The sequence below is a fragment of the Psittacula echo genome, assembly GCF_963264785.1.
Source record: "Psittacula echo genome assembly, chromosome: 8".
Classification (NCBI taxonomy): Eukaryota; Metazoa; Chordata; class Aves; order Psittaciformes; family Psittacidae; genus Psittacula; species Psittacula echo.
This window is the reverse complement of record NC_137744.1, coordinates 10,523,800-10,549,200: the sequence shown is the minus strand read 5'-3', so window position 1 is coordinate 10,549,200 and position 25,401 is coordinate 10,523,800. Positions and strand designations below refer to the sequence as shown.

General features: G+C 45.5%; 1 protein-coding gene across 2 annotated transcripts in view; it reads right to left on the bottom strand.

Annotated features, from left to right (window-relative positions):
• The window catches only part of LOC308224829 (gamma-aminobutyric acid receptor subunit beta-4), a 71,533-nt gene that overhangs the window by 18,297 nt on the left and 27,835 nt on the right, over positions 1-25,401 (bottom strand). For both annotated transcript variants that reach the window (XM_080625099.1, XM_080625100.1), the window contains exons 3-4: positions 25,283-25,350; positions 4,873-5,093 (exon numbers count right to left, since the gene is read on the bottom strand). In XM_080625099.1, coding sequence (XP_080481225.1) covers positions 4,873-5,093; positions 25,283-25,350 — 289 coding nt within the window. The remainder of the gene's footprint in view (positions 1-4,872; positions 5,094-25,282; positions 25,351-25,401) is intronic.

The window sequence follows — 25,401 nt, the reverse complement described above, 5'->3', positions numbered from 1 at the left end:
GCCCCAACCATGGGGCACAAAGTCTGGCCCACAGTCGGGTCAGCAGCAGCTTCCTGCAATGCGAGGGCTGATGTCCCCTGGGAGCAGCTACCTTGTGGGGAGCAGCTGACTGATGGGAACGTACCCCATGAAAAGCAGAAATGAAGCAGATACACCCAGCTTCCCTCAGTCTGAAACAGCAAGTTTTGAGCTCTTCGAAGTATGCCAGGTTCTCTTCCCCTTACTTTAAGTACTGAACAGGTATTTACACTTATAAGGAGAGCTGGGGTCTGCTTCCCTAAGACAGCACTCACTGGGCTCAGAACCCTGCTATGCTTCTGCACCTTTATATGCATCCAAACTGCCTCATCTCTAAAACACACCTCACTGCAGTGGGAATCATGGACAGGAACTAAAATATCACTAACACATGCACACGCTCCCCACCACCACCTTCGCAGGAGGAGATCCCTCATTCTTCCTGCACAAGATTTAGTCTCCGTCATCAAATTCCTCTGCAGTTTTTCAGTTGCTCAGTTTACATTGCCTGGGCTCCTCGCCAGCCAGGCATTGCATCTCGCTTGCTGTCCACCCGGCTTCGTGCCTGCTTCCCAGCATCCTGCTCCCCCTGTGAGCTCAGGGATGCAGTCTGGGCTCCTCAAAGCACCTGTTTTGCTGGAATCTGGCTTTATCCCTTCATCATTTCAGTATGAAACCAAATAGCCCCAAGATTTCCCTGAAGCATCTTTTAAAGCTGGTTTCAAATGATTTCCAGTTTTCCTATGAGAATTTCAGCGTTGTTACGGTTGTTTCTATTTTTAGGTCTATAGCAAAATACTGATGACATCAGCATTTGACAAGTGTCAGCTTCTTTCACTACCAAATGGATGCTACACGGTCTAGAAAAGGAAATGAAAGTCTCAGACTGAGATGCATAGCTTGTATGTGTGACAATGTAAAGCTTATTGAACATTGTGGCAGGAGTGGACCAGTCTCTGGAGATCCAGAGAAAGCCTCTGATGACTCTCTGTGTTACTCTGATGTTGCTAATGGTAGTAAAGCGGTTTGAAATAGTGAGGAAAATATTGACAGAGGTGAAAAATTCTCTACATAAAATTAGGAGTGAAGCATCAGCAGTCTCTGAAATGCTTTTACTTAAAAGAAAAATTCCACCCTAAATTTTTGTTTAAAATTTGGTGAAATCAATGCAATTTCTGGCAAAAAGCCATTGGAGGAAAGACACACGGAATTCAGCCAATGCTAGCCAGCTCTTCTTCACTATTTCATCCACGTCCCTCCACTACTCATAGCTGATTGATTTGTCTTTGTGGGTAGCTCCTGTAAGCCTCCCTTCATACTGCAGACTTTCCACATCATTTTAACACTTTCCTGCTGTATGTCACAGCTGACCAGCTCTCCTCCTATGCTTCACAGACACTTCTAACTCCTGCAAGGTGTTTGGGGGACAGGTGAGTTCAGGCACCATCATGCCACCCTAAAACCTCTATCACCTCTGCCAGTCTGCATCATCCCATCCCGCTTGGTGTTTGCAGAGACAGGAATGCCCTTTGGGATGGATCTAGGCTCCAGACCCCTGTTTGGGCTTTTGGGATGTATGCCATCTGCTAACTCATTGGGAAAGCGGTAGGGAACTCCAGTCCTGACTGCAGCCCCGCAGCAGCCCAGCATCACCGCCCCAGCACAGCCCACTGCTGTTTATGCATTCCTTTTGTTGAAGACCTGGCAACCAGCTTTTAATCCAGTCCCAGTGGGAATTAATTTTGGAGTAAGCTCTTGTACTGAACGCTTTCCTAAGATGTAGCTATATTACATCTGCTGCACTGCCTTCATCCATTAATTTGCTAATTCTACCAAAAACAAGCGTATGCTTTCCTGACACACAACTTCCACAATGGAGCGGAGCGGAGGAATAAAGGACTTTATTTACTCATATAAACAAGTTATCTGAAGCCTGATCTCATTCTCGCAGAAGTCAGAAACAAAATACCCATTGACTCTCGTGTGAGCTAACTTGGACCTTGGGGTCTGATCCAGAGCTTGAGCCTGATCCTGAGCACTTGCTGAAGGCAGGGGCCTGCCAGGGTGTCATTCTTACTGGTCTCTGACATCAGAGGCTGCTGGAAAGAAAAATTACTGTTGTACCACAAATAGCATGATTGAGTCACTTTGCTACAGGATCAGCTCAAAGGAGGGGGAAATGACTGGCAAGAAGATATCAGGAGAAGGAGCAGAGCTGTGGTATCTCACTCAGAGAAAAATAAACAGGCGAACAAAGGAAAAGGAACAGAAATTGCCTCCTTTGGCCTTCTTCCATCAGGGCAACTCCATTTTATGAATCCTCCTGAAAAATGCAGGAAAAGACAAGAATAGGCTTCAAAATACAGGAAGGACCTGCACTTTTATTCCTGTTTGCAAGACAAGCGTGGGTGTCTTTTTGCAAAGATTAAGGGAAAGGTGAATATTTAATGACTATTTTCTTACTTGCTCACACCTGCCGTGCATGAGGCTGTATTTTTGAATAGGATCACAGTTATTTGCACCTGCAAAACTGGACCTAATACTTCTGTTGTCAGCAAAGTCACAGATGCATGAATCAGTACAGAAAGCAGCCCTAGAGAAATCATTGTTCATACTGCTATGAATAAAGCTAAGAGGGACTTCAAGCATTAAGGGCACCTGGCTTGTACCCCCGCCAAACCTCAGTGCTTTCAGGACAGTCAAAGCCAGCCACCCTGTCCTGAGGTACAGCTGAGGAAGAGGAGCTGCAGTTGCTCAGTGCTTTGTCTTTGCAATTGCCATTTTCTCCAGGGGAAAGAGAGCAGCTTTCAGGAAAACCAGCCAAAAGTTAAAACAACACAGGCAGCTCTTACAATGGCCCTGGAAATAACAGGGGCAAACAGATGCCATGCTCTTTCTTTTGGCCTGGATGCAGTTTTCCTCATCTCATCCATTAACACAGGTCATGAGAGAGAGCTGAGCTCCGTTCCCCACACTTCTGGGCCCCATGGGAAGGGAATGGACAGTGCAGGAGATGCTTGCATAGTGTCCCAGCCCGAGCACAAACCCTCCAAGGACTTCCATTGCCTGCTACCTGTGTTGCAGGGCTCATAGTGCTCATTATTTGAGCTGACTAAATGGCAGCTGATAAAAATACACTGGCATTTCTTCTTCTTTTGCTGGGCAGGTGTGTGCAAAGATTTCCCACCAGCATGGGAGAGGCAGCTTTGCACTCAGGTGGGCTGGCTCAGCAGCAGAGAGAAGCCCGAGTTTAACAGCATTCTTTACCTCCTCCTTCCCAACAGGCTGAATTTATGCTCCTGCCTACCCCAAGCCACAGCATCTTCTTGCTTAGCCTTGCCTCTTGTTTTAATACAGCGAGGGAACTTAGGGCAGTTAGCTGTGGGAAGGCTGCTGGTGGGTCAGTAAAGCTGGCTCAGTGTTCCCTGGTAGCATCAGCTGAGCAACGCCACTGGCCCAAGGCAGGGAGATGGATGTACTTGTCCAAGGAAGGGAGAAGCAGAACTGGGATGGAGTCACCAAGTGAGGCCTGTTGCACCTTTTGCTGTCTGTGGGGCTGGAGCAAGAGGCATCCACTAATTGGAAGGGAAAAAAATAGTACATACATCACTCCACATATCGCAGCCTGTCCCTCAGCACCAGCAGTGACTGCTGCTCTTTGGCTTCCCAGGGCTCTGCCATAGAGAAAGCACAGGGTGCAGCCACCTTGCTGCCCTGGCAGGATGATGCCCTGGACAGCCTCCTACTTTGCTATGCCTACACCCAGCCCTACCCTCCCCGAAACATCCCTGCTACTTAAAGAGAGGAAAAAAGTCATAACAAGTCAGACTTTGCCACAAAACACGAAGCAGCAGAGGAGCTGATACTGTAAATGGGAAGGGTGGGTGTACCCTCTCTTTGAAGGAGAAAGGTCTTTCCTCCCCCTTTGCTGCACTGGGATGTGAGCCCAGAGCTATCGCTATCATTTGTGAGTGTGGAGACAGGTCTAAAAAGCTAGCTGTGAATTCTGGTAGTCAAAAAGGAAAAAAAAAAAAAAACAAACCACAAAACAGAGAGGAGAAATGCACAAAACAGACAAATACAGGGTTGAGAAAATCATTGCCAAGATTTCAGCTACAGCATCCAAACCCAGTGCTCTTACCTATAGGTGCAAGTTCCCCTTTTAGCCCCCTGTCTCCTCCATTTAACTTCTGTACCTACCCTGGCATCTCCCCATATCCAGATAATGCCAAGCGTTGCCACCTCCACCGCACACAAGCACAGCACTTTCAAAGGCTGTGGACTTGCCTATGTTAATTCACTCCGAACACTACAAAAAGCCTCATCACTGAGTACCATTTCCCTACTAGATATCAACTTATCAACTTTTCAGCCCCAATCTCCAGAATTACACTGATAAAGAGACAATTTTTTTAACATATAAAAACATGTCTCCTATCTCATACTCAAAGAAGACCAAAGTGGTTTGACTCAAATGCTACAGAAATTCGGTTTTAAGTATGAATGCACCACAGTCTCATCTCAGTAGGCCAAACGTACAGAAAATCATAAGCAACTGAAAATGAACCTTTCAAATGGAAGTATTACACAACGTGAATGACAGTGACTTGAAAAGCTCAGAGCAAACTATTCCCATCTCCAATATTTGTCTATAGCAGTACAGGAAACATTGAAGACCTGAAGGAAACAACCATGTTCAACCTGGAGTAAGGACAGATACTTAAAACTGTGCAACGCTCGAGTATCTTATGGTCTTTTGGGTCCTTGCCTTAACAGAATATCTTTGGAAATGGGGGAAGTTCAGATGAGATGTCATTCTTGACCACAACCAACAAAGATTCCCCTTAGACTTACCTCAGGCCATACAGGACAGTCCCATCAGGATGGAGCCGAATCATGCGGTTCTTCACTGTCACCCCGTGCAGAAAGGACTTCTTGTCATTCAGGAAATAGGTGTCAGGCAGCCACAACTGGTCAGCCACCCGGTTGTCCAGGGTCAGGTTGAGAGGGAGGTCGTTATACGCCAGGCGTTTGTCCCGCCAGCTCTGCTGGAAGTACATGGTGATGGTGTAGTCCTGGGACAGAAACATGGAAGCGTCAGCCTGGCTCCAGGGTAGGGACGTAACTCTGTCCCTTCACTATTGCCACTTCCCAGAGCTTAGTGGGTCTCCAGGTTTCTGGGCACCCAAATGTTTGTGCCCACACCTCCAGTGGTGGGGTCTGTGCTCTGTTTTGGGAAAATGGAAACAAGACTGAGCTTTGTAGGGGCTGAAAAGAGATTACGTGACTCCGATTAAACAAAACTGCATTCCACTTATGTTGTGCCAGTCTGTGTAGAGTTTGCCTGCAAAGGTACTGACAGTTCTGACTACAGTAGCTCTAAAGGATGTCAACCAACAGTGGGCTACACTGTGCTTAAGACTTCGAGGATTGATCTCCCAGTTAAGTCACATAAAGGTGTCTGGATACAATGCAGTCATGCTCAGCCACTGCTTCTTACCACACAGTCGGTAAAAGCCAATTTTAGTTTGAGCAGAAACTCTGGAGATTCCAAAGGGCACATGGAGAATCTCACCTCAAGGCCAAGGTTTCAAAGTCAACCCAGGCCAGCCGTGACAAGCTATTATCACTTGCCTTGTCATACGATCTAAGTCAGGAGCTCATTACGATTCTCAGGAAGGGACATATGTGAAGGAAATCTGTCATCAGTGGAGCATGATCCACCAGTAAAGGGGCGGTTTCCTAACTATCCCCAGCTAGAACAATGCCATACATATCTCCTGCTCCTCTCCTGCTCAGCTGACACTGTTGCTAAGACAAGAATTTTATAGAAGGCAGGGAGAACTAGTTGGTGGCCCACAACTCTAGCTCTACAGAAACCATACTAGTTGCTGGATGGTAATAGGACATCCAGGAGAGAGCCAGAGGGCCCAGATTAGCTTGTTCAGAGGCACAGTATTGTGGCACCAAAGTAAAAGAACAATTGTTTCTTCTCAGGTAAACGAGTAGTACAGGAAGGGGTCTTGTACACACCAATGACAGAAAACATTCTCACAACAGGTCTTAAACAGGTTCTGAGCCAAGATTTTTGGGAGTAAAACAACTGACATTAAAATAACAGGATGTTGCTAAAGAAGTGGGCTAAAGTCTTGCTGATAGTGGCCTTACGGAAGGCAGTGATTTTTCAGAAGCCCTTAAATAAAAAGCATTTTTGCAAACACATGCAATGATCTAGAATAGGGGGGCCAGAGACACATTGTCTTTTCCCAAGCAGATACCCACAGTGCCACAGGAATCCTTTTGACCACACAGATTTGCACGATGGGCATTTCTGCTTTGCAAATTCCAGCTCTGTGTAAGGGGCTGGTGAAGGCTTTGCTCATGCAGTAACATCTGGGCTGAGCACAGAAGTATCCTGCTGGCCTGTTTTCTCCCATTGACTTCACTTGAAGCCAGGTTTGATTAACACATCTGAAAACAAGCTCAAATAATGCCATGTTATGGGTATGCCAGATTTTGGGTATCTAAACGTGATTCAGAAATCTAGAACCACATGCATATCCAAAAGGTCACAGAACAAAATCTGTGGTGTAAACTAGATACAAAAGCTATATCTGTCACTTTCTGTGTCATATTGGAAAGAACAAAAACACAGTGACAGCTTTCTGGCCAAGAAGCGGTTTTGCTTTGCTTTTCAAAGGACTGTTAAACTCCTGCCTCAGAAGCCTCTCAGTCCCTCTCTCAGGGGCACAAACATATTCATTTTGGTTAAGACCTTGCAAAGCAAAATGTTCTTCCTGGTTCCCCTCCCAGGTGTTTGGACCTGCATCGCGGTGAGAGCACAGAGGAGCAGAATGTCTGAGTTCCTGGAGCCTCTAACCCTCCTTGGTAACAAGCTTGTGGGAAGAGGCATCATTTCCATCCTCCCCCTTCGAGGACTCCACCCGCACATCTTGGCAAGCTGCTTCACTGACCTGCATTTCCCTAACACTTGACTGAGCCCTGCAACACCTCACCCCTCATCGGGCCACCCTGCTGTCACTGCAGGCTCCTGCCAGCCTTCAAGCAGCAGCAAAGAAGAGGTGGCAGTGATTCTCTAGAAGACAAAAGGGACAAGGTACTTACAAAGTGATGGGAACAAACTCAGAATGGTGCAGGGATAAAAGCCTACACCCTAACCATCAGGCTGATGATGTTCTTCAGGTGCAGAGACCTTTCTGGGGAAGAACAGCCAGCCTAACCCTGAGTGGAGCAATGTTCTCCAATCTTCCTGGGTTTCTTGGCACAATAGATTTCTTTGGGCAGCATCATGGAAGTCTGGAGCACTTCATTATCATGGTTCATCTAGTGCCTTAGGTTTCCCTCAGCCCCTCTCTTTCTGCTGATTCCTGTGCTCCACTCCACGTTCTCCTGCTCTCCCTATCCCATCACACTGCTGAACAGTGGGCAGGATTTCTGGGCAGAAGGAAAAGAACAGAAGTGTCCGTCCTACAGAGGTGTTTCTAGAGGACTGTAAAATGCTCAGGCAGGGCCAGAGTGTGGCCAAGGCCAGTTACTGCTGCGGCAAGGATGGGAGAGCTTAGCAGAGAGCTCCCTGGTAGGTACACCTACTGCATCAGGACCCACACTGGAGGGAGCATGCATGTTCCAGGCTACCCCAGCTACTCCTGCTTCATCTGGTGGCTACTACAGAAGCAGAGGCAAGCCTGGAAGAAGGGAGATACGGCTCGTCATCAGAAGCTCTGTGCAACATTACACTGCATTAACCTTTGGGGATTGTTCAGTGTGAACTAGGATTTCCGTTTCTGAAAGACAAAGACTGGAGCAAGGGAAAAGGGGCTTCTGAAGGGTGGACAGGAGCAGAAGTTCTGTGCTTCTATCTTCTACCTGGTCCTCCATTTTCCACCCCCAGGAAAAGCAAGCTTTCCAAAGATAACTGCAGACATTCTCTGGCTAGGTTTTGTTACTGTAGCTTAACTGGCAGTGCCAGCCTGTACATACCCTGACCAGCATCCCACTGCGGGAAGCTGAAATGCTGTAGGCAACAGCACTGGCAAGGGGAAAGCCTGTTTTGAGACCCAGATGAGCTGTGCCGAGCCTCACTGACTTACAGAACACATGCCCCTTATGCTAAGAGCTTGCGTGCTTCAAAAAAAGCTGTTCCTCTCCCCTCCATCTCCACTAGCCCTTGGTTTGTCCCAGAAGTCTGGTACCCAGTAGCTCACAAGCTGCAGAGCTCCAGCGCTGTTTCCAGCCCTTTCACTTACCACAGCACTGCTGTGCTGCCCTCCCTGCCCTGCAAGGCAGATCCCATGTCCCTGTTATGTGTGAGACCACTCTACAGCTCCCCTCCAGTTCCTCACACAGCCAAGATAGTACCTGATGCTGCTTGAAAGCTGCTCAGCATGGCCATCCCCATGGGATCCCACTTCTCACGCCTCCATTCAGCCTGCTTTGCCGAGCAGCTCCTTGCGAGCTGTCAGTCCCACCTCATTTGCCTCCCCTGTGCCCAGGTTTTCCAAAGGCTTTGCTCTTTCTCTCTCCGCCTTCTTGCTGTATGATGCACACAAACAGAGGTGAGAGCAATACATGAAGCCAACGGAAGCTCATGCTGTAGAGGTGCCTCCACATAAGGAGGGAGCACAGGTCACTTAGAGGCACACAAAAGCCCCAGGGAAGGAAGAGGAACTTAGCTGGTGGCCTCACGTGCTGAAATGACAGTGTTTCCCACCAGGTACTGAGGACAGGGCTGCTAGCATCCATCTCCAGCCAAGAGGAGGAGACTGATAATCACAGCCTTTTCTGAAACTCAGCAGAGACCCCAAACCAAAGATGATGTAGGAGAACTGAACAGTGAAAGGCTGAAACGTTGACACAAGAGGGCATGGATGAAGGAAGGTATTTCCTGCAGGACCCCAGAGGTGACAAATTCACTGAAGCATGCACAGGGATTCCCCAGTTTCTCAGAGGACAGGAGAGATAAGTCTAAGGGAACAACAGCAGCTGAGGCACAGCAAGAAGGGAGATAAGTTGGCCCATTTTCAGGATAGCATCATATGTCCCTTTCTGCTCACCACAATGGAAGAAGGGGTCCAAAATTAAGGACCCCACCTCCTTCAGAAAGACCTACCCTTCTGCACAGTTTTATGTCAGCATGCAGAACAAACACGGTATATATCCCAAGTGGTTTTCTTACAAGCATGCTTGCAGTCATTTGGAGACACAATGGTACAGTGTCAGACCAAAAAGTCTTTCTACATTTGTAGCCTGTCTTCAGGGACAGTGAATAGAATAGCAGGGAGGAATATAAGCAAAAGAGGATCTCTGTTGTGATCCTTAGTTCTCCAGCTACTTGAAGCTTAAGGATCTCCTGAGCTAGAGCTGGCAGCTCCTGAATTGAAGCTACTCAGTTTCTCTTCTGAGAGCTTGTTTTATCTCTCAGAATATTGAGCCTTTGGTATCTGCAATCTTGTGACTATGGAAAGTGAGTTCCACAGTTTAGCTTGTCACTGGGGGAGAACTGCTGAATGGGTTAAACACAGGACAGAGCCGTATGATGACAGTGTCTGACATCCTGCAATGGACATTGTGCAAGGCAAAGTAATGAAAATAACTCCCACAAGGCCTGTGGAATTTGCTGAACAAAAGCAGGAAGGCGGGAACATAACAGTATTTTGGGAGGTCTAAGCATTAATGTGGAAAATACAGTCAAAGTCATAAAAGGAAGCGACTAACAGGAAGGAACAGCCTAAGGAAGCAGAACCTCCTGCTGCAAGGCAGGGGCTCCATCTCCCAACAGAAAGCCACCAGGAGCATCCCCTCGGGCAGGCTGTTTCATAAACGCTCAGCACATCTCCTAGGAGATGCAGATCATTGGCAGGTTGGCTCAGATCATTTGTGCTGTGACCTATAGAGTCCCTATTACTAAACTTGTCTGGAGGCAGAAGTGTGCATGCTCATTGGGGCTACACTAGATTCAGAAGTCAGGATTAGAAATGGAAGGAATAATGTATGTGAAAGGGTCAGATCTTTGCTCAAAATACAGTATTTCTGGCAACCTGGGTGTTGCCTGTGCCTAGTCCATTTTGTGGGTGGCAAATGACTTGGATGCCTTTTGGAGGCTTTGAAAGTGAAGTTGACTGTTTCAGGCTGTCAGTGGAGGTTGTGTTTCAGCAAGCACTTGTAAGGTACTGGAAGCAATAACTCTTCTGCAGGGGAGGGCACACACTGCTTTTCTGCTGCTGCATTACTTTGGGCTTGAGAGATAAAGGAGGTTTTGCAACTTGCCTCTAGCGTTAGCTGCACCACTTGACTTTTTCCTCCCTATTTCTCTTCCACCCTGACTTTGATAAAACACCTTCTTTTGGAGAGGTGACCAAATGGAAGTCCTTCCCCATATAAGCAAATGACATATGGTCTCCTTGTCCAAGATCAAAAAAGAACATTAGGAAAGCCAAGATGCTCCAGAAAGGAGGAGAAAAATGGAACATCTGACTTGGTAAAAACCAAGCTGCCACTGCCAGAGACTAATGAACAGTTTTCTGGCTTCAACTTCTTTGATGATTAAACACCATCTTCTGTTCCCGTCATTCTTGAGAAAGAAATTAAAGGACAAAGTAGTCCTCAAGTATGTTTCATTTTAAGGAGATGGTAGGGAAATAAGAGGAATTATATTCAAGGGGAGGAGACAGGATGTGTCTGCAATCAGTGGCCAAGAATTGGAGCAGTGTGAAATGTACAGGAGAATACATGAAGGACAGAGCAAGAGGGCCACATCTCTTCCTTAGCAAGCTCACTTCAAAAAAATACTTTGCCCTCATAAGGGATTGTCCATTTCCATGCAGATGAATCAATGGGTCCCAGACTTTAACAAGTACCAATAAATCTGATATAAGTAAATACCTGATGGCAGTCTTTCCAGCTCTAAGACAGCACAAAGTGTGTTCAGACTCTTACCATTGCTAAGGGCAGGAGGCAGAAGTACTTTTTGTACTTTTCGTGGGGAGAGTATTCTGCCAAAATACTGCTTTTAATTTCTCTTTTGGTGCAAGCCAGTGCCCAGTTTACAAGTCTGATGTTCTGCATAACTGTTATACATAAAGTGACAACTGTTTTAGATACTGCCTTTCCCCCTGTGCTTCACACAAGCCACAATCTCTTTCAACCTCCCCTATTTTTGAATAACCAGATGTCAGCACTGACTTGGGCATCAGGAAGAGCATCTTCCACCTGCAATCTCTCTGCCAGTAACGTAAGGTGACAGGAAAAGTTAGCTTCTAGGATCACTCTATGCCCTCCTGTGCCACAGGTTTTTGTGCTCTTGAACTCATTTCCTTTAGGACCTGAGAAGTACTTTACATGGAGATGCTCCCTTCACTAATCTGATCTACTTTTGTATTAATTTGCATGTGTTTAATTGCTGAATGCATGTCCAGAAACTGGGACAGGTATCAGCTATATTCTCAACAACTGAGGGCGTGCAAGCAAAGCATCACTATGTTGCCCTATTTCTCTCCTGCCATGCCTTAGCCCTGCAACATCTGGGTTGGCACTGATCCTGCAGGTGTGATAGAGGACATACCTAGATGGGTCCTAAGCCAAAAGGGCATTATCTGCCCATGACAAGACTTTCAGACTTCACAGCCTATATATCAATGCCTTATCTGAGCAGGAGGCAGCAGCACGTGTCATCTGCTTAACAGCCCCAGTGACAGTGGAAGCAGAGGTCAGGAGGAGAAAGCCTGTACCCTGATGGGCACAGGGATGAATATCACCTGCTCTATAAGCACACACAACACAGCAACCTTGTTCAGTGTTACAGGCAGCAATACCAAAATCACCACCTGCAGCCTGACATCTTCCTCAGCAAGCTCTTAGAAAACAATGCCAGGCAGTTTCTATTCTTAAGACATAAAATCTGTGAGCTACCACATACCATTTCTGCTGGACTAGTCTCCTCCCTAGGTTGTCCATAAACCTGTAAGCTGAGCAAAACTCAGTGCCCATTCTACCCCCAAAGCAGGATTGTTTGACCTTCCAATTTCTGCATCACTAGCTAGTTTCCACTCCAAACATCACTATAACTTAAGAAATTACTTCCCATGCCAAACCAGCACAGAAAGCCATGCTTTGTCCAGACAGCCAAGTAAGGCTAGAAAAGTAAGGTTATACATTAAATTCATTAAAAGGTGGTGCATGAATATGACCAGTTTTCAGACAGAAAGTCAAAACGAATAGTGCTTACACTATCCTCTTGTCCTAGATGGGCTGAGAACTGCTAAGGACTCATTGTAATACCAGGAGAGCTAAAAACAGGCAAGATGCTCACTTAAAAAAGGGGAAGTTCAGGCAGCAAAACCCCAGCTGAGTAATTTCTTCAGAAAGACCATCTTTACCTTTCACTGTTTGCCCGCACTAACCTAGGATGCTACACAGCTGCCTTCTGCACACTCAGAAGTCACAGGACAGAGCTGATGCCTGCATCCCACCTCTTTTCCCCTCTCTCAACCCATCTTTTTGTGCTTTCCCAGCGACACCCTTACTGCCTTACAGCATGTCGCAAGTGTCCTCCTGCATACGCATATTGGCATATCTAATATACAGCCATTAAAGCTAAAAAATGTTTTTAATAATCACTTTGCATTTAATTAAACATGCAACAACTAGCCTAATAGGGTAAATTAAATTTGAGTGAGACATTCGAACAGTGACTAGTGAAGACATCAGTTGCTAAAGCCCTCAGAAGGATGGGGGAAGAAAACTGGATCATGTCAAGGGAAAGGTGATGCTAGAAGACCAGTGATGCTCCTTAAAGCTTTCCAAAGGGGCTTCATGGCCTCTGCATGTATCATCAGAGAACTTTCACCTGGTGGTGATTTTCTTACTTCTTGCTTGCTGAGATGCTCACTTCAAGAGATTAAAACTCAATAGGCTTTCTAGCAGGAGCAACCTGGAAACAGAAAAATGTAATTTCTCCAAAACGTTCCCAGAACTTTTCATTCCTCTGTATCTCTCATATTTAAATGAAACACCCCCTTCACCTTGCCAAGAGCTTTACTGGACACCAATCAAGTCAGACTCTGCCCGAAGCAGGAGAGGTTCTGCAGTACTCCACACAGACACTGATTAGTAGAGATTATGGGGAAAAAAGGCTGGAAGAATGTGGAATCAAAGCAGCTTAGTAGCCCACTGGAACTAGGAACTCTTGAAAACACCTCTGGGTATCAATTTCATCTCAATGCTAATCCTGTAGAAGACTTTGGGCACTTTCACCTATGCCTCATTTTCTCTTATGTGTAAAAATAAGACACTGATCCTAACTTGCCTTCATGCAGCAGTTTGGGATCCCCACATCTCTGGGCAAGTGCTAAGTGTGTAATGAAGAGAAATTATTTTTTCTCCCTGGGGAAAAAAAAAAAACTAAGTAAATAAAGCTTGTAATTCCCTACAGCAGTCAAGACCACCAATGCAGTTTTGGGGCTGTAGAGTAAAGAATCATGTTATGAATGAAGCGATACTACTATATATGGTGAATAAAATGCTGTATACACAGCTCTAAGCACTGAAACCATGAGGCGGTCTGCAACAACTATCAAGACACGCAGTAATTTAAAGACACTTTTAACTTGGAGAAGGAAAGCTTGACATTCCAGGTTCTGAAAACTGTCACAAAGACGTCATTGCCCAGGAGGTAGCCAGAGTCTAACAAATCCTTTAAATGATGTAAGACAACTAACGTGTCCTGAGCAGATCACCTCAACTAGGCTGACACAGACTGGCTTGACCAAACAGTTAGAATGAGTTTATTTCCTGTAGAAAGCAAAGTTGGATGATGTAGGAAGGACAACTGGGCATAAGCAGATAAGATGGTGAAATGCAGAAGAGTAAAATCTATTTCTGGCAATAGAACAGTTAGGTCAAGGGTGTTCTCCAAAGGGTAAAGAATAACAGCCCCGTACTTTGAAAAACAAGGCCTACTCTTCAACAAGCCCAAGTAAACGGAATGCAACCTATGGCACTTGAAAACCCTAAGACTCCTGCCTGCAGAGACCCAATTGTAGATCTGGGGTGACTGCTTCTATATAGGAATATTCTGCACAGCCGTATCTGTGGTCCCTCAATCTACCTCTGCCTCCATCCTTGGGTTAGTCTGCCCTTGGTTAAGTCAGGATAAAGCAAAAGGAACCAATCCAGGATGACACCAGCAGCAGTGAACACAATATGGCCGATATTATCATTCCCCCACTTTAGCAACCCGAGTCTTTACTGCAGGTTCATAAACCTGATGGATGGGTGCACTGTAGTTAACTGACAATAGCATTCAAAAGGCAGCTGTATGAAACACTCTTGATTCTGCTGAACAAGTCAAGGTTATTACAGGATGCATGAAGCAAAAAGGAGATTTCAGCAGGCTGTGGAGGTCCACCAGAAAGCAGATTTTGACTTCACAGCCAACTGGATGGCAGAGAACAAGCTGCAGTCTCTGTCCATGCTGAGTGAGTGCTCTCTGCAGTACCAGGACCAACAGTCCTGGAGCCAAGGAGCTCTATTTGCAGAGCTGGCTGAAAGTTATTGGCAGGGAGCCCATGCGAGCTTGGTAAATAAAGTATCCAGATAATAAAAATACCCAAAAGCACTATTTGATTTTTCTGAGGGTTCTGATACAGCCAGTAATACTGAGAGGGTACAGAAATCCGGCGGAAAGGAACAGGAGCATAGGGCAAAACCATCCTTCCAAGAAGAGTAGACACAAGGTAGGTCTGATGGTTCACAGCCTGTACAGCTAAATAGCTGACACTCATTCATGGGGGGACAGTTGAAAACGAAGAGGCTTTGTGTTCAGGAACTAGACTAAGACTCAGGAAAACTAGGCTTGGCCAGGAGATTGTATATTGTAAAACCTCAAGTCCCCTTGAACCTTAGCTGCAAACTCTTTATGGATAACAGTGTATTCATGACCTAGGAGTGCAGCAGCAAAGGGGATGGACAGAGAAATACAAGCCAATGGCTGCCTTCCTCTGCAGTCACTCTGAAGTTAAAGGAGATACTGTGATAGCAGTTTGCTGCAGTGGAAAAAGGAGATGAGGTCCAACCTGTGAGCAGTGAGTGTTTTGGGTTTGCTTCTCCCTTCACTATAGCCTCAGATGGGAGCTCAGCACACCCTGTGAAGAGGGGCAAAGAGGGAATATTCCAACCTGGTGACCCACTGCACCCTGGCACAGACACTGGAAGGCGAGTTGTGGATACCTTGCAAGCGGTGACATAGAAGAGGCCAGTGCATTTTCCCTTTTACTCCTTCCTCTGCCATTTTTCTGGCTGAAGCTGACCTGAGAGTCTACGTGTGTCAGGCAGCAGAAATCACCCACATTTCACCCCGCATGCATGGACACTTTCCTTGCCCTAAAAGATCCTTTCTGTCTGACTGAAGGACCTTTCTGGATCTCCAAACAGCTCAGCAGATCCTCTTCCTTTTACCATCCCTTTTCCTTGAATGTTCATTTTTCTCTGTAGCCTAGCAACTCAGCACAGACTCAGAATATTAACAGCTCCTGTCCCCACACACAGTCTTCTCCATAGGCCTGAAAAATGTGATGGAAGAAAGGCTGAGAGGGGTAAGAGCAAGCATGAGAGAGGTAGGGAGCATGCAGGGAGCCTCTACCAGCGTTCAGAAACAGCAAAGCTATTCAGCTGTCATATCTGCCACCTTCACTTAACATGTACATAACATATAGAGCTATATATAGCCCCATTTATTTACATATTCAAATAGCAACACCACATGCACACTCTTGTATTTGGATTTAGGTTCTATATTGAGATACTGGCACTCTTGCGCACATACACTCTCTACTTCTAGATGCTCTAAATGTGTATGTGACAAGATGTCAGAAGGTCAGATTCTCAGCATCTAATTTGGTTTTCAGTCAAACCACATGAAGGTTTCACTTGTGGGAAGATACTTCAACCTTCTGCAGTAATTCTCTCCAATGCTGCAGTATTGCTATTGAAACAGGTGGCAGTTTGAAACATTGCTCGCAAATACTGGCAGCTTTTTAATATATATATATATATATAAAATATATATAAAGGTTGTGGGAGTTCTGCCTGTGTAAAAACCTGAATAAAACTTAAGCAGGAAAAGAAAAGATGACATTTTTATCCTGGGCAAAGTTTGCTGCAGTAGCAATTCTAACTACTACAGGAATGCCAGGATGCAAGCTGAAGCAGTTCATACCACCACCATACAACAGTGACAAGTTCAGATCTAAAGATAACTTGGCTGATACAGGAACAGATGGAGCACTGCAATACATAGCACTGTTCAGCTGAAAGCATGCTGCAAACTGTATAGCCATGGACTCTCATCCTTTCCAACAAGACTTCTTTCCTGCTGTGGGGTGGAGTCACCCAGTGAAATGCAGAACGAACTTAGCCTCTTCAGCGAGAGCACAGAGATGCTCTCGTTTGGGAAATTGCCTAGTGAGCAAAACGTGTGAACTCCGCTTCTCAGCACTGGAGCAGGGTTGACTCAGTCCTCCTGAGGCTTGAACTGGTGATACTGGAGGACTTCAAAAGCTGCTTCTTAGGGATAACAGCATCATGGATAGATACACAGGGGAATCATTTGGAACAAGCATTGCCACCACTTTGGAACAGGCTGCCCAGGGGGGTTGTGGAGTCTCCTTCTCTGGAGACATTCAAAACCCGCCTGGACACATTCCTGTGTAACCTTATCTAGGTGTTCCTGCTCTGGCAGGGGGATTGGACTGGATGATCTTTTGAGGTCCCCTCCAATCTCTAGCATATTGTGATACTGTGATACTGTGATACTTTTTATTTGTGTTGCAAACACCAAGGTCTAGGCTAAGCACCAGTCAGTCTACCCAACAGCTTTCCCATAACCAAGACTTTCCAGTTATGCAGACAAAGAGATTTCTGGAAATTCTCCCATTAAAATATCATGTGAATGCTGCAAAATTCCTAGGAATTTTAGAACAGAAAGCCTCAGGGGCAGAGAGACATTCTCTAGTCCAGCAGTTCACAGTCTTTCTTCAACAGAGAGCTTTTTTCAGCTAGGTTTCCACAGTTCACCGTCTAATGGTCTATGTACATGGCAAAATCATTCAATTCAGCCTGCAAGGACATTCATTCAAGGACATAATTAATGTTCAAAGCATCAGAGCCCTTCAGCACAAGCACAGGAGACCCCTTTATATGGGAAGGGATAGAGGTGTCCCCTCCCACATGAGGACATCTCCAGACAGTACAGTGGCAAGGACCTGGCAGGACTGCTGCTTTACCAGGCTACACATGCACCAAGTCCTTGAGACCTGTATCTCAGAAGGAATTCCTGTTCCTTTGTGCAGATCCTAGCTTTCAGCTGGCCACAACATTTGAAGAAACTCTACAGTGATCTTTGAGTTGTTACTTAGCAACTTGGCTCAAAGATGTAGTGAATTTACTGGGCTGTTCTGTGCAGCCAAGCAACACCAGGACCAAGGGCATAGGGAGAATTTTGTCATGGGAATGGGATAATCTGTGAAATATTATGGAAGACAGATAAGATTTTTCCCTTCTTCAAGTTGCTATAAATGCAGTAAATATTGACACATGAGTCACACTGACCTATTTTCTCCTTTTTAAGCCAGGACAATCTCATCTGTTTGCAACCAATTTCAGAACCAATGAATGGAGAGCACTTCAGGCCTTTTCACAGGTTTGTTTTATTCTTAACTATTCTGTGCAGGAGCCCTACCCTCTTATGGAAAGACCGTTCTTGTCTTTGGGGCAGAAAGGGGACCACTGGTTGTTTAAACTTAAGCATCCACACCCCTCTACCATCACACTGCAGAGCACCCCTGAGGGCTGATGCTTTACTTGTCCTCATGCGCTACCTTAGTTAAAGGGATCCTTCAGCGTAATCTGTGGGATTTCTGTCAAAGAAAAGCACAATAAGGTGAGCAGATACCCACACCCGATTCTTGTCTTTTTAGACTGTATCAGAGCCTTAGCAGTAGCAGGATGTCACCAGTGCAAGGGTAGACAAAGAAACCTTAAATTTGGAAATGGCAGATAAAATGGGTTCCTGATATCTGCTTTGTTGCAAAGATGTTTCTAGAAGCTCAGTCAATTTCTACTCTTCCCATATACCTAGGTGAGCCACAGAGCAGGCAGTCTGCAAAAGAGACCAGCTCAAAGCTGCTATGTCTAGAGAGGTTTGGAGGTTACTCTTCACCCTGCTAAAACTATCTTTTGTTAGCAGAGGGAAAGCATCAAGATGCTGTTGATTTCCTTCAGCTAGCCAAGTGGTTGTATGTTTATGCACAAGCTACTTCCTATTGCTGGAGAAAGAGAGACATGAGAAGGTCACTGAGGTGCCTATAAGTAACTGATAACAGCGTGCACAGGACACTGCACACAACCATTGTGTGGGACTGCCCTCTGCATCTCCTGGTAACTCTCCTCTTCATGTACATGTACAGAACTGTCAATGTTTGATTTCCCAAGCAAACTGCCATCCAATGCATTGCAGCCCTGCACACCAGGACTTGAAGTGACAACATCCGCAAGACCTAAGTTGTACTGAAACAGTCATTGGCAGAGGAAGGTGCAGACACTTGCCAGCTCTGAAGAAACCTTCTATCTCAGCTGCATGTTTGCAATACCTTAGTTTACATCACAGCTCACAGAAGGCCCTAGCATATGAAAAAAGCACATAACCCCTACCTGTCCACGTCAGCACAGAGCCTGGGGATATCTCACCCTAAGTTAGAGCTTACCAGTCTTACCATGCCACACTATAGGATCTGGCTCTTCTCCAGCACTAAGACTCCACAGCATCCTTTGCTACCTGCCACACTACCATCCCAGAAACCTACAGCAACCCAACAGGACTACAGTCCCTGAAGTTCCATTACAGCTCAGCATCAAAACTGCCTCTTAGTTTCACCAAATTTTGGCAGTCTTCAATATTCAGCCTTAAATACCAAGATGTAATATATGCACAGGCTCAGTGTAGATACCAAAGTATTACCGGGCTGGAGATACCCTAGGCTACATGGAAACATTTACAGCACTAGAGTGTCATGTCATACTCGTATCTCATAGCATATAACTCCAGAAACCTCTGACTGTAGGATTTAAATGCTTTAACCTTTGCTTTTTAAAAACCTTTGTATACCCAGGGACATAGAATAGACCGACTGGGAAATATCTGTATGTCATTTCTCCACTGAAAAGGGATGACAACAAAACAGAACACTCTTAGTTAAGAATAAGAAAAATGCTAATATATTTGAAAAAATATATATGGTAGTATAGATACAGTACAATAGCAGAAGCTTCTTCTTAAAAAATCTTGGTTTTTAAAGCTCCAAACATCTATACCAATGGAAAATCCTTTTCAGGGGCATAGTGCAGCAGAGTTGTTTATATCCATTATTGCAAGCATACAGAGGGTATGCTGAGAGTCCTCACAGGCTACTGCCAAAGCTGCATCAGCCCCAAGGAAACCAGCATTTTGCATACACAATTTGATTGTCAGAACAGTTTGAGAATAGATTGGACATCATGCCTCCAGATCAGCAATTCACATGGATATATATTCTTCTGCCTTTCCCTTCTCTTTTCCTGAAAAGGTCCAAAGGCAAAGAGCTCTGAAAAGGAGAATATAGAGCCTAAGAGGTTGCCGTGTTTGGTACCAAAGAAAGCCTCTCATGGAGCCTGGCCATTCGCACTGCCTTCTTTCATCAAATATGCCCAGCATACAGCAGTCAAGCGCACATATTACTGTGCATGAGTTACACTGGAACTGAAATTCAACTACTTGGTGCTTATTCATATTTCAGTGAAAACAGAACTCCAAAGCCTGATCAGGACAGATTCCACCACAAAGGCTATCTCAAGCATGCCTAATTAACAGAAGGAAAATTTGATGTAGTGAGAAAAGTGATGCCCCATTGATGATGGCATAACTGTCCTGGTCAAGATCACTCTTACACACAACCTGATCCACTTTCTTTTGAGATAAAAGCCAATTTGAAACCCTTGCTGCTCATCGCTGTCTTGGGATGTGCTTTACATCTCTCTTCAACGGAGAAAACTTCTTTTCCAAACAAGCCAGTTTATATTTCAATCAAGCTTTGGGAAGTTGGGAAATAACAGACATTGCGCCAGCGCAAGTGCAGTTGCTCTGACAAGACAGTAGCATGGCAACAGGTCATACATGAGTAGGAAGCAGGAAGCCATGAAGCATCAAGGCCAACTCTGCCAAGCATCCTGCACCAACCTCTAACATATCTACACTGTAAAACGTATTGCCAATCCCACAGGCATCGTTCCTTTAATGCGTATATTCCTGCAAACATTTCTATTTGGAAGCCTTGTTTCTTGTGCTATCCCTCTACAACAATCCTTTTGTAACTTTTCAACTTGTCACCAGGTTTATAAAACTTTAAAGCTAGTGCTATACAAACTGAAACGATGTTATTGCAGATGTAGGAGAGCATCTTGGGATGAATAAATTATAGGAGGCACAAGGAAATCACAGCTACATGGCTGGATGCTCCAAGCTGTCTACGGTGTGCAGATATGCGGGAGAGAGCAGGTTTAAACTGCACAGATCATGGGGCACGAAAATTGAAGCATTATGAAGGGGAACCATCTCGTATTTCAAATGCATACAGAAATTCTGTTGTTCTTCTTATTGAAATAGTTCATCAACGCTTGAATCTGTACTGTCAGGTACTAGAAAAGTATGTCCCCAGAGATTACCTAGAGAGAGGAAAGGCTGCTGTTGGAAGTATTAGCCTCTCGTCCCACCACAGAGCAAGTACAATATACCCTGAACAGGCTAGTCCTCAGCTGTGTGCTGAAAGGACAGATAGGACTGGGGAAAAGCTTTCAGCTCCTTCTGAAGCCATTAGTACTAGATATCGTTAGAATGGGATCCACCAAAGCAGGTTGATTGAAGCAGACCACTAAGGTAATAGTGACTTTGGGCAATACTCAGACCATGTACCACAAGGACAGACACCTGCCTGCTGCTTCAGCTGCAGGGTGTCTTGAGGTCCACACTGCCAGTGCTCTTCATTCTCCTGGGTCAGAAGTACTAATAGGCTCCCCAGTAACTTGGGTACCATACTAAGAGGTCTGAACATAGCACTGTCCGAGTACCACTACACCAATGAGCATCTATAAATACCTGCATGTGTTCCATGCTTACTGCGATCAACTATCTGTAGCAAAATGGCATTCAGCAGATAACTCATCCAGCCCATTTTCTTTAAGGAGAGCTAGGATATACCATCCTTCCATTCTACGAGATCTTCTGAGCTACTGAACATTATTATGAAGATATTCCTCTTTGCAGACTGCCTTTAAATCCCCAACTTGCAAATCTGTACAGGATATGAAAAGACTCCCGGCTAGACTTTTCATCTTCATGGATCAGCACTTCCCAGAGGGTCTGTCAGTCAAACATGCCCTCCCCAATACCTATTTGGCCTGGCCCTTGGCATCTTTTCCCAGGCATTTCAATTGGTGTCACTGATCTTGGCTCTGCAAATAATCCTTCTAATCACTGACAAGAACTGAGGCTGCAGCTCAGCGTTGCTTAGCAGGGCTAAGGGGAGTACGCAGTAATAAAGTATTACTCGAGCAGGTGAGCTTGAACATACGGCTGACCACACACAGGCAGCAGCTATGATGAACAAGGTGCCATTTTTTTTAGTAGTATTTTTGTTCCCTCATCACTGGGAGACCATTCCAAAGTCAGTACTGTACCTAAGTACATCCTGCACTCTCTCATGACTCCATCTTCTGAGGAATATCTGGGCACGACCTCAAGGAGATAGAGGTGCATCAAATTTGTATGATGTGGCACTAGGAAACACACAGCATGTGCAGGCAGATGGAAAGCATTCTGTACATCAGAGTGTCTGGGAACTTTCAGCATAAAGATTTAACTGTGTTGCCTTTGTAGAGAGTCCTGTATCCTCCAGGATTGAAATGTCACTATATCATCACTTTGGGAATACAGTTCCTATGGGAGTGAAGGCAAGAAGTGTTCCTTAGATCATGAGTGGAGCTGTATTCCTCCACATCCAGCTGGACTTGTGTGGAAAACAAACTCTGGAATCATGAAACAGCTAATCAATGACAGCACTTGTTCCTTGCCATCACACAGCCAGCAGGCATTGCAAGTCCCAGGGCAAGACACAGGAGAGCTGGGGGCTCTCCTCAGCCTGCCCAGCCCCAGCACCAGGGCCATTGTTCCCAAAAGGATGTCTGAGGATTAATTAATTATCCTACAAGGGGCAGTAAGTAACAACACTCCTTGTGGAACAATAGAAGCTATTTGGTTGCCATGACAACACAGCTTCACTTGTGTGCCTTTAATTTATTCCTTGCACAGTCCTTTTCCCAATCACACAGGATGCCAAAAAATGCTTTGTTTTTCTTGCCAGTATCCATGTCCAGAGCAGGGGTAAGGCACAGCCCTTTCCCTGGAGCATCTGTCACATAGGAGAATGATTCCCAGAAAATCTCTTCAGGAAACTTATACCACATGAGAATTCTTCTGCTCCCTAAATGTTTGTTCTTTAAGATGATTCTGATTTTTTAACCCCTTTTTGAAGCCACCTCTCCATGGTGCTTATAGACCTTGATCTTGTGTAAGTTCTCACATACAGCCACTTTGTTCCCCATTCCCTCCTCGCCCTAATATATGTAAGAAGCATGGCAGGTTATGCTTGTTAAGTAAAACAGAGAATCAGGAGGGATAATGAGAAGCCCAGAAGTGACATGCCTTTCCAGTATCAACAGAGCACGGCATGAACAGTGCCTGGTGCCCAGCCTGATTGCAGCCATGCCACAACCATTAAGACACATAATGTTCATAAATAGGGCTGCCCGAATTCTGCAAGATCCAGAGCAGCATGTGGATAAAGGTCCATGCCAGGAAACCTGCTCTCCCATGCATCCCACAGAGACATTATTGCTGCTGTTTCTGCCCAGCCCCATGCATACACATTTGCTCCAGCCATTCTCAGGCAGAAGGAAGCAGTTGTTTACTGGAGAGAGGAGAGCATCGCATTCCCATGGCAAGGGTTGGAAAGCGTTGCTAAGGCCTGGCCACAGATCTTCACAACAGGTATGACAAAGCACTTCATCAGCCTCTGTAGTCCACAGACACATCTCCAGCAGGAGATTCATCCTAATCCTGCTTCTGCAGTGCTCAGCTATCTTCTCAGGTCTAGAGAAGATGATCAGTGCAGGTGGTACAGGTAAGGTGAGAACTAAATCCCTCACTCTTTTATGTTTGTGCAAGCTGGGGTCTTAAGCTACAGGTTCAGACCCCAAGTTGTTCATTCTGCAAGGAGGGTGACAGCTGGTTCATCACATAGGAAGATTCAGGTCCAAGTTGAGACTGGGGGAGGAGATGACTCAAAGTTGAGCTTTGGCCTGACAGGCAAGATAGATGGAACTAGGTTAAGCCATCTGGCTCTTCTAAGTTGAGCCTAACCTCAAACACAACTAACCAATGCAATGGGGACATAGGTCTGTACTTGAATTTCTGACTGTACATACTGTCCAGTGTCACTGTTACTAGACCAAGGAGTAACATACCATGCAGATAATTATGGTAATGGTGGGATGCTAGCAAAGAGCCTGCAGAAGAAACTGTTTCATGAGAACGTGGATGTTTATGGTTGGCCCTTCACCCTGAGTCATTTGCATCCAGGATTTTCAAGCAGTTTGGAAACAAAAATGACTTGTTCAGATTGTCTCTCCTCCCCTCCTCCCCACCATGCAACAGCAGAATAGCTGGTGGGCCAGGGAAACAGGGCAGGAGAGTCCAGAAACAGCTAAATAGGACAGGAGCACTGGGAGACCAAGGTTTTAATTGACTTGAACAGCAAGAGCTCTAAACTACCCTAGGATTCTCCTGAATGGGTAAGGAACTGAAGAACAGGACAGTTGCTGCCAGGAGATCCTCACCAGCCTTCCACTCCACTCAGCCTCTTGGAAAGGGGATTGGAGGAAAAGCCTCTGGGTAGGAAGGGAGAAGGCAAGATTAGGTAATGATCAGTGCAATCTATGTCCTCTGCTAGGTGCTAGGGCTTCTGAGATACAGATAACACAGGCTTGGATGTGTACCAAACCTTGACCAATGTAAGTTTAAAACATCACCACAAACCGTTGCTATTTGAGCAGTATGAAAAACTCCAGCCCACCAATGCCACCCAAAACCAGAGCTCCATTAAATGTCTCCCTTTCCAGTACAGATCTCCAAGGAAATGCCAAATGATCACCAGTAAACATGAAAAGCCACCAACTGTTTCCCAACTGGGCAGGCACAGGCTGACTGTAAAGCCACCACTGCCTCCATATCAACTGAAAAGTACAATTCTCATCTACTCTTTTAAGGCATAAGCATTAACGGCTCTGCAAGATGGCTGTGCAATCAGCACAGAAGTATAAGGGATGTGAATATACTCTGGATAAGATGCCACTAACTCCAGAGATGCCAGCAGAGTTCCTCCATCCACATGTTCACAAGGATACTTCATTGTGCTGGTATAGACATTGACTGACCCTACTGGAATTTACTCCACATTAGGAAGTGAACTACAGTCTTCCAGCATGTCCAACCACATCACAAGTACCAGCAGCAGGGATAGGTGTGTACCACAAAGGTCCCACACGCCAGTCCTGTCTTGCAAAGTGTTGTTTCAGTGAGTTCAGGGTTGTTTCAGCCTGAGGCTGGGCTGAGGCTATGAGGGACAACTGAGAGGCAATGTCAGTAACACAGGCCACTCAGGGAGAGAAAGGAGCAAAGCTCAGACTGAAACAAGCCTGCTAAGAAATTTGGGAGAAAAATATGATTTCTAGAGCCCAGTTGAGTGTTTGATTGTCTTTTTCATCATACTTGGAGAAATCATCCTTGAATCCCTGATGCTTTAGTGAGGAAGAATTCTGTCTTAAACCAGAGCTCCCATCACCCCTCAAAATTCTGTGTCTAGAGCAAAAGAAAAAAACCACTTCTTCAGTACCAGAGAAGTGTCACTCCTCCTCCAACACCTTCCCAGCTGCAGGAAAGATCTGTAGTAGGAGGTGAAGGAAGCAGGGGTGTGACTACCCTGCTTTTCAGAATGCACCCTCAATTCTGAGGTGGCTCGAAGGAGCCATTGTCTTGGAAGCATATCGCAAACAGAAAAGGGAAGAACAGTTCATTAGGCTCTTTTTTTGTTCCCAAACTTACCATGTTGACTTCAGAGATCTGGTCAATGCTTGAGATATGGATGCTCATTCCCACTGTGACAGGGTTACCTGAAACATAAAGGGATTGTGTTAGGACCATATTCAAGCCTTCCTCCCTTA